General features: G+C 36.0%; 1 protein-coding gene across 1 annotated transcript in view; it reads left to right on the top strand.

Moving 5' to 3' along the window:
* Positions 1–9,889, top strand: part of NFIL3 (nuclear factor, interleukin 3 regulated) — a 12,363-nt gene extending 2,474 nt beyond the window's left edge. The window contains exon 2 of the mRNA XM_026081965.1: positions 7,940–9,889. Coding sequence (XP_025937750.1) covers positions 8,132–9,508 — 1,377 coding nt within the window. The 5' untranslated portion in view covers positions 7,940–8,131 and the 3' untranslated portion in view covers positions 9,509–9,889. The remainder of the gene's footprint in view (positions 1–7,939) is intronic.
* The last annotated feature ends 546 nt before the right edge of the window (positions 9,890–10,435 follow it).

A 10,435-nucleotide genomic window follows, 5' to 3' on the forward strand; every position in this document is an offset into this window, starting at 1 on the left:
CCCCACCCCGCCCCGCGCGTATTTTCGGCTTTCTCCTTACGTAACAAACAATTAAAAAATGGCCATTGCCCAATTCTGTTGTTCTGGCCAGTCACTTCGGCGTTACCAGTGGCAAAAGGCGTGCCCGGAGTCCCCATGGTAGGGGGTCGGCGTGTGCCCTGGCCTTGACAGGAGGCTACCTTGAAAGTTGCCTGTGGTAACTTGCCTTTAAGGTGAAATAATTTCTTTTGTGTCCAAAACGATCTTTTCAGTAGGCAAAAGCAAAATCACTGCGTTAATGACCGAAGCCTCTGAGGTTAAAATTTAGTATCACAGCCACTGTGGTATGTTCTGTATAACTGCTGTAGGCAGTAACAGTAAAATATTTAAAAAATGTGAAATTCTTGATAACATGCGCAAACGTTTCTGCTACTTAATTGTTGGGGTCAAGTACAGCTTCTTGATAGTGAAGCCATTTGGAGTTAGTGCTGTGTTAAAACCAAACAACCTGATTTCTTTTTTCTTGTCCTTGCAACTTGTATGATTGCACTCAGTTTCATTGTGTTCACTCCTTTGTATGTAACCTACTTTGAGTCATCTTTGCCCTCCTCAGTAATTAATTCAAACCAGAGCCTAGTTTAAAAAACTGCTACGGGCATCAGTTTTGCAGTCCTCATTCAGTCAAAATGTTGACTTTGATAAGAAATTTGGGCCCAAACCTGAAGCCTTATTCATTCAAAGACCTGATTTAAACCAACAAAATCAAGGATTACTCAGTAAAGGTTCTTAATATCAGTGGCACTAACAGATACCATTATGAAAGTTCTCACATTACAGATGTCTTTATTTGACTGTTGAAGTGTTAACACTCTTCAGAATTATCTGCCTTCACTTTCTATTTTTATTTATTTTCTATTTTTAACTCATCTTATTCTCTAAAGGACTGTTAACTAGCTTTTAAAATATCCAGCTTCCTGGATTTGACTTCAAAGCCTCAAGATTCTGCTGAAATTGATTTTTTTTTTTTTTTTTAAGGAACTGATTTGAAAGGTGTCAGAAAGCTTACAGTCTTCCCATGAGCAATATGAACTTACATGACCTCCTCACAGCTTATCTTATCCTAAGAAGGAACAGTATTTGCCATGCTTTGGCTGAAATTTGTAGAACAGACAGACATTCTTTCTATTGCAATAACAGCAGTGCAGTCTACAAAAGATATCAGTGCTATATTACTTTTTTTCCAATCCTTTATCTTGAAATAAAACTCAAAAAAACTCTTCAGCTCATCTTAAATTGACTTATTTTAACAAATAGTTATGCAAACTATGTGTATGCAATAGTTTTTTTCCAGACAGCAATTTTGCTGCTGTTATAACATCACTATGATGCAATAATGTGAACAATAAAATCCTCTGTTTGAGGCTTATTACACATTGTTAAGCAATGTATCTGACTCATCAGCTTAAATGACTCTTCTAGGTGACCTTGCCATGATCATTACAGCCAGTTATGAGATATAAATGTGCTTAGGATATATAATAGGAAAAAAATGCAAATAGATGGCCAATTCCTGCAGTCACTTCTAAGAGAAAATGTCAGTTGATTTCAGTGTTACAGTATTTTAGTGTTTGGAAAAAAAAATCTGATAACTTTTTTAAAACAAGATATTTGTAACTCTATCTATTACCCATGGTGAACATGACTGTCTAAATAAAATTGTGTAAGCAAGGACGTACTTTGATTTCGTTCAAAATGTGGTAGAAGCAATGTTCCTGAAAAAGTGAGAAGTGTGTTGTCAGAGTACTGTAACTTCAGTAATTATTGTTTCTATTGGGAATTTATTACAAGTATCAGCAAGTGATGTGATAGATATAAATCATGCTATTTTATTTAAATATAATAAAATATTTATATATATAATGTATTTCCTTTGCTACTCATTTTTTTTCCCTGAGCACTTTGAGCAGCACTGTTGGATTTTTATCCCCCCCCCCCAAACAGAGCAGCAAACCATTTTCTTTGGAAAAATTAAACAGGTCTGATAGACTGACTTCCTAAGCAAAATACAGGTCAAAATTGCACCTGTTAACCTTGATTGACCTTTCTGAACAACAGCTATTTTTAACATATGTTTGGTTCTCTCTCAAAAAAGAATTTATTTGCATAATTTGTGTAATTTACCTTTGGGAGACAAGCTATACTTTAATGAGTTAATTTGTAGTTATTAAGATAAACAGTAACTTAATTAATTTTCCTCACAATGAAAGTCTTTCATAAAAATTGCACATGACATCAATTTTCTGGGTACAGCTTGGTGCTGGGTAATATGAAATTGCAATAGTGTTCCAAGTGCCATGATGAACTTATTCTTTTATATATATATTGATTGAAAACTGTCATAGTAGACAAATGATTCTTGATGTTCAGATGAAGTATACTGCGTAGACACCTCCCATGATTTTCCTTCAATAAGACAAAGAAAACCATCCTTTTATCAAAAATGGGTCATCTTGTACAAAGCTATCATCATCCCTGTTCCACTGACCTAATTGCATGTTGATCCTGGAACCGTAAGCAGTTCAGATGCCCATTAAGTCGTAAGAAAAGGGAACTGTAATGCAGGAGCAATAGATCTCTGCTCCTCCATGCTGTTGTAATGGATTTGTGGTCTGTATGAGTGTTAACTCTGTAACAGCGGTAATTGGTGGCAATGTTCTTGCTGTTCCCCTCTGTGACCTTGGATAACCTGTCTATCATAGCATAAAATCCAGTTCCCTCAGGTTTCCAGAAAGTCTGAATTTCATTTGCTCTGCATTGTCTAAACCCTAGGCCCTGCCTGTCCTAGGGCTGATATCACAATTCTAGTGGAGTTGGCACAATAACTTTTCTTCAGCAGGAGCAGAATTTCAGTAAGGCGCTAGAAATAAGACAAGAGTATATTGAATTCTTTCAGTGGAGGTTGGATTGGGCTTTGGGGCCACACCCTCAGGTGGAGAGGATTTCTAAATTATTATAGACCTGAAAGGTCCAGAATTTGATAGCATAATTTAGTCTGTGAAAAGCAGTAGTGGTAGAGTAGCTCCAAAATGTTTAAGCAGTACTTAGTTAGGCTGTGTATCTGTCAACTAGACTCAGACTCATTTTCTTCTGTGATGTGTACAATGGCGTTAGTGTTAATTCCATACCTCCTAAAGGTCTTCAGATAGTTAGCAAATATTTTTAAAATGCTTTGAAGGTGAAAGTGCAAAACATTCTTCAGTTTTTCAATGTTTGGAGTGCAAGCTAGTCATTTTGGGGTATCTATGCACAGGTTCTATACCAGCTCTTCTAGTATGTGGACAGGTTTATAAAATAGATAAATTAACCTGTGACAGGATGTTAGCAATATCATAATTAATGATACCTATGCAAAACAGAGAAAACTACTATTAAAAATGGTGTGTGTACACATATCAACATGAACTTTTATTGTTTTTCCTGTACTTTGCCACATAGTTGGCCTGAGTTGTTATTTACTAAAATGTCAGTGATAAAGACATGTTTTTTTTTTAATATGAAGTTCTGTTTTGCAGTTATTTTCCATTTTTGAAGGACCATGAGGTAAATTTTGTAGACACTTGGCTTTACGAAAGTGAAGACTTTGAAAGCATCTGACTGCTTGAAACTGGCTTTCGTTTAGCTTGGTAGATTGACTATCAAAATGTTGGAGCAATAGAATTAAATAATTAGTTAGCTCATTATAAGAAATGTTTTGAAAAATTAAGCTTGGAGAGGATATTAATTATTTTGTTAAATAAAATAATATACAATTACTCTGTTGGAAATGTGGAGACCCATATGCATATTCTAAAGGAGAACTGATTTATATAATTAAATTACAAAGAACAAAGAGAGGCAAGACTGTGTCCCAGTCCTTCAATCTTATGGCACATTTCAAGAATTACAGTGTGAATTCGTAAGTCCCCAGGATCAGATCCTTAATGTGCTATTTTGACACTATCAGAGCACTTAAGTATTTTTGAAGTCCATGGGTAAACTAACTTCTGATGATTTCTGCATACATAATTTCTTGCTTCAATAGTATGAATTCTATAAAACAGTCTCATTAATACTTGGATCTGGGATTGTATCCTGCTTCTTTTGAAGCCCATGGCAAAATTGCTGTGGGAGCAAGACTGGGCCTGTAATTAAGTTAATAGGGCCGAGTGTTATTACATTGTTGAAYTGGCACTCAATGCCATTAACATCAAGCAACCAAAAAAAAAAAATCTTTAACAGTGACTAATGTAAGGCAGTATTAAATGTTGGTTTTATAATTCTTTATGAGGGAGTGATAAAGCAATTGAAAAATTAATCATAAGGGAAAATACTGGAATTTGAAATACAGTCAGAGGAATCATTACAGTTCATTAATTTATGTGTAAATACTGATGTTTTCCAGTAGAATTATAAAATGCAAGTGAAGTGAAATGGCTGTTTTTATTGAAGGCATTTTGCCATTATCATCAGATGGAATTTAATTTGTTTACAGACTCAGTGCTGGGCTGATCCACATGGAGAACTATTAACAAACTAGGGCTTTGACTCCTGTTTGTAAAGCAGCAATTTCAGTTACCCTGATAAAAGTGTTCAGGGAAGATGTGGAAAGAGCTAAAGCTTTATTGTTGTTCTGTTAGATGACTAAAGTAATGGCATTAGAACTAACTACATAAATAGCAAACCAGTAAGACTGACATAAAACATGTGACATACTTCTGTCTTGACCGCTCTACTGATGGACTCTGGCAGAGAGCAAAGTTGAATACTGCATGCAAAAACACCATTGTTTTGATCCACACTTATATTTGCTCTAGACTTACATGCTACCTATTCCACACTGAGCCCATTTGTGCCAGGAACAGTGTGTACAGGAGGGAAACTGGCCAAAACAGGAGTTATCAGTGCTAAAACAAGCGGATTGTGCCCTGGAATGCCCCAAGCTGTAGAAGGTCTGTAGAGCAGGGGACATGAACTCTGCAAGTTGTTGGGTTTTAAGTGCAGCCCAACACCAGTATTCGGCTGCATGAGACTATATTTGAACTTGCAGTTGAATTTTCACTGAGAAATAGAAGGTCATACTGATGAGCTATGCCCACAGTTTACATGCATCTGGGGGGGGGAAATAAAAACAAAAACAAAAAACCCCCACAAAACCAAACCTTTTTGCTATTTATTATTACAAGTTACTATCATTACTAATGTTTTTCCTAAATTTGTAGGGTTGGACAAACACCAAAGTGGGATTGCTTTGGGTTGGAGACCATACAGATAGATACAAAGTCATAGTTCTTGTCCCCAGTCTTACTTAAGATGTGTTGCTTCCATACTGTGTGTGGAAATGGAAGATTGGAATATAAAGAAAACGGAAAACAAAACAGAAAAACTCACCCATGTGTATTAAATTGGTTGGGGGGAGGGTGCACCTGTGTGGCTTGTCTTCTAAAAATATGCTCAAATCTTACCATTTGTAAGTACTTCTTTTCCATTACTATTGTTTCACGTAAGTGTACATGTTCCAGGGTATATGGCACATAAACATATAGAAAATAATGATGTATCCATACCTAAAAGAATCAATGTAAATTATTTAGCTTTGAGTTTAGCTCTCTAGCACTGTAAAATGCAATYGATCTCTGCATTGGTAAGGCCTTTCAAAATTCCACAGAAGCAGTTTGAACCCTTTTGACTTCAGCAAGAGTTGGCTGAGAGGCATACTAAGGGAAAAGTGATGATTTCATAGATATTCAGTGCACGTTATACTGCTCCCCACTGTGTGCTATAGAGAGTGGATGCACTTCCTCAGAAACCCAGAAGTTGTTGATGATACAAATAAATATAATGATTGAAGTATAACAAGACAATTATGGGTCAGTATCCCTGCAATCCTAATGCTTGATATTTTCTTTCTTGTAATGTAAAGCCACATTACAGAGACTGAATATTCAACAGATGCCATAGACCAGGTGACCTGTTTGTGTTTTTGTGTATGCAGCACAAGACTATTGAATGTATTTAAACATTTCTACCTGCATTTCAATCTTCCTGCCTCATTGAAAGTAACATTAAAATCCATATGTTCAACACTGATTTTTTTTTTCAAATTATTAGGTTGTATTATAGTTAAACCAGTATGCATATTAATGAAGCCAGTGATGATGTAGCACTGAAATGAACAGAGTGGCTGTACAGTTTCTTCAGAAAAATCAAATTATACTGGATTTTTGGAGAAACCGTTGTTGCTTTGTTGTGAGGCTTTTTCTTTGTTTTTAAACGTGGTCCAACTCCTATTTAACTTGATGGAAAACTCCCTTTGACTCTAGTTTGAATTTTGGATTGGGATCTAACTATGTAATTGCTTGTATATTAGAGTTACTTTTTTGCTTTACAAACATGGCAATTTGTGGTGCTGCTTTTGCAGTAAAATGTTAGATACTGTCTTTGGTGTGGCTGGCTTCTAACTCTATTTTCCATTAAGGCTGTATTATTGAAGACAAATAGTTACATGTCAGTAATTAACTATGGATTTTAGGAAATTCTACTTAGCTGTTCTATTAAATGTGTTAATTTTTCATGACAGAAGAGTTGGCATGGTTTGATGGAACAGAACCCAGCTTGAAACCTGAGTCTTTATGACCCTGCTTAATTGTTATTACATCACTCACTCCTCTTTGCCGTCTGGAAAAGACAAGAGAAACTGGCAGAACACAATTCATTAATTTTTTTATAACTTTCACAACTGATAATGTTAAAATGAGTTTCATTAGTCACTGTAGAACATCCCCAATAAATACTGACGTTAATCTGAAGTCACTGTTTTGTTATACAGGCAAGAATCATTGTTGACTTGTTAGTCCTATATAAGCGATTGTCATACTACGTTTAGTTTACCTGAAACATGACTGAGTGTAGAAATGAGGTGTGGAGAGCCTGTGTCTTAGATCAGAATCAAATGATGCTATGCAAATAAAGTATTTTTGTATTGACAGGGACTAAATAAAACAGATGCCAATTTAAATGCTAAGTTCAATTTTACTGGTCAAAATGTCTGGAGCTAAAGGTTAAGATAGTTTTCTTTCATTAACAGTAATATTTTTAGATCCAAACATGCATTTTAATATAAACACTCTTTTCCACAAGTGTGCATGCCTCAGTGGCATTAAATTGTACTGTGATATAAGTCTGTTTTTCAATTTCTCTAATGTATTTTCAATACTGATTTTAGAGTTCTGTATGTAAGAGACAGGAAATAAAAAATACTTTTTTTTTTTTGGTCAGCTTTTCTAAGTTAGGTGTTTGTTAGAATTATGTGTGTGCATTTCTTAGTTTGATATGATGGATCAATAAGGGATTTTAAAACTCCAAGTGTGTGTTACAGATTTAATTACTGTTTTTGTATCCTGTAATAGCTTTAATGGATAGCAGTGTTATTTTATGACAATAGAAAACATTCTAGCTTCTCTAAATTAGCTTATGTTATTTTTAATCTGTGGAGGACCCAAATATATAGCATTTCTAAGTTGCACACCACAGCTGTTTTCAGAAGAGGTATTTTAATTTGGAAGAACAAGATACTTTCCAGTGTGTTCATCAGCATGCCTGGTGTTCGGCAGTGTTAAGTGTTAGAGGTTTAAGCTGATCAGTGATATCACGGAAAGTCCTATGACAACAGTACTGTCAGATCAAAACCCAAATATTTTTCTTTATTGCTTTTTCTTGGATCATACTGTATTTGCTTTGGAAGCACATCTGCTACCTAGGTATCATAAAGCATAGAGTATCAGTTGTTGCAGTGTTGAGCTGCTTTCATATTGCAGCAGGTTTAATGAATCAAATACTAGTGTAAGGTTTTTATTGAAAGCTACTTTTGAAAGCCCCAAACCAGCAATTCCTAAATAATAATCCAGTTCTCTATTTATTGCAGGTTATTTAGAAGTTTCTCATTGCCTCTGACAAGCAAATTGGATCTAGACACTTCTGTTTGAGAATATGAAACAAAAGGAAGAATGTGTGTGGATTTAAAACTACTGTATTTATCAAGTTGTTGTGGTGTGAGAAGTACTGGGGAAATAGTTTGCTCTGTTGCTCATTGTAGATCTACTACAAATTGTTTCTGATGCAGCTGAGGAAAATGCAGACCCTCAAAAAGGAACACGGACCTGTTGACACAAGTAGCAATGTGGACAAAATCATGGTACTTAAGTCTACTTTATCAGAAGTGTCTGAAGATTTGTCTACAAATGAAGACATACTACTTACTGAAGCAAGTAGTGGAAAAAGCAAATCTTCAGCTTGCCGGAGAAAGCGAGAATTCATTCCAGATGAAAAGAAAGATGCTATGTATTGGGAAAAAAGGCGGAAAAATAATGAAGCTGCCAAAAGATCTCGTGAAAAACGACGACTGAATGACCTTGTCTTAGAGAACAAATTAATTGCACTGGGAGAGGAGAATGCCACTTTGAAGGCGGAGCTGCTTTCATTGAAGCTAAAGTTTGGTTTAATTAGTTCTGCAGCCTATGCCCAAGAGATACAGAAACTCAGTAGCTCAACAACTGTGTATTTCCAAGACTATCAAAGTTCCAAATCAAATATTAACTCATTTGCAGATGAACATGAACCATCTGTAGTTAGTAGCAGTTGTATTTCTGTCATCAAGCATTCTCCTCAAAGCTCTATGTCTGATGTGTCTGAAATATCATCGGCAGAGCATACTCAGCCGAGTCGTATACAAAACAACTGCAGAAGTCCTGAAAACAAGTTCCAAATTATAAAACAGGAGCCTATGGAATTAGAGAGAGAGCCAAGAGATGACAGAGGTTCATATAAAACATCCATATATCCGAACTACATGGGAACTACCTTTAATGTGTACTCACATTCTCCTCCTCTGTTGCAAGTTAATAGGTCCTCCAGTAATTCCCCCAGAACTTCAGAAACTGATGACGGTGTGGTTGGAAAGTCGTCTGATGGAGAAGATGAACAGCAGGTTCCTAAGGGTCCAATCCATTCCCCAGTTGAACATAAAAATGTTCATGCAACAGTTAAAGTTCCAGAAGTGAATTCTTCAGCTTTGCCTCACAAGCTTCGAATTAAAGCCAAAGCCATGCAAGTTAAGGTGGAAGCAATGGATAATGACTATGATGCCACACAGAAACTGTCATCACCTATTGATATGTCATCAAAAAGACATTTTGAGCTTGAAAAACATAGTGCACAGAGTCTGGTGCATTCTTCTCACACTCCTTTCTCGGTTCAAGTGACTAATATCCAAGACTGGTCTCTCAAACCAGAACTCTGGCATCAAAAGGAGCTCAATGTAAAAATTCAGAGTGGTTGCAAAACTGGAGTTGTTGAAATAAAAGACAATATCTACAATGTCTCTGAGTCAGAGAACCTGTATTTGAAGCAGGGGATAGCAAACTTATCTGCAGAGGTTGCTTCGCTTAAAAGACTTATAACTACACAACAAATCTCTGCATCAGACTCTGGTTAAGTTACTACTGAATAAAGGGTTATTGTTTTAAAGGATGTCATTTGCAGTAGATCAATATGTTTTGTATTATGCTGAATTTTCACTGGACTTGTGATGTCATTTCACTGTAATGTTCACATAATGTCTGATTGGTGTCTTTTTGTGCACAGATTATTATGAAGACTAGGTTGTGTTATGATCACTATGCCTTGTGTATAGTCAAGTAGCCTGTACGAAGGCTGTATATAGTGAACTTTATTTTCTTTTTGTTGTTCTACTATAAAGTGTGCAAGTTACCAGTTACAATAAAATATTGGTGACAAACACAGAACATCTACTGCAGTTCAATTGATTTTATGAACTTGTAAATATGTTGTTAATTAAAAACTGGCTTGTTTCTTACACTGTGCTTGACTTCACTTACATGTTTGGTTTTTACAGCCTAACTTAACCAAATTACGATTTACAACACACGTAACACTTTTGGCCACCTTTTTTGTTAAGACCTTTTTTGGAAGAGAATCGAAATAAAGTGGATATTTATAAATGAAACAGTATCTAATTTATAGCCTTAGCTTTCTTTAACTTATTTGTGTACATTAGCCAAAAGCTACACAAAATCTAACCCAGTATTGAAATATCAAGGAACTTTTTCTCCTTTTATCTCAAACGAGAGAGTATTGGGTTTCCTGAATGGCTTATTATGGCAAATAGGGTTTTTTTTTCTATATTATAGCGTTGTGTTTCAGATGAAGTTAGTGGTGTTGGGTTTGTGCATCTTCAAAGCTTTCAGAGCCTTGAAGTGACAGAATTGGGCAACGCTGTCTTTGCCAAGGGGTGTGCAGGGCGTGTCCTCTGCAGGCATGGGGAGAACTGTGCTCAAGGGCTGTGCAAAAGCGCTTATCCATCTGGTGTGCTGTGGCTCCTCTCATGACAGAGTGCGGGTCA

The sequence above is a fragment of the Apteryx rowi genome, unplaced genomic scaffold, assembly GCF_003343035.1.
Source record: "Apteryx rowi isolate R43461 unplaced genomic scaffold, aptRow1 scaffold_563, whole genome shotgun sequence".
In the NCBI taxonomy this organism is placed as follows: domain Eukaryota; kingdom Metazoa; phylum Chordata; class Aves; order Apterygiformes; family Apterygidae; genus Apteryx; species Apteryx rowi.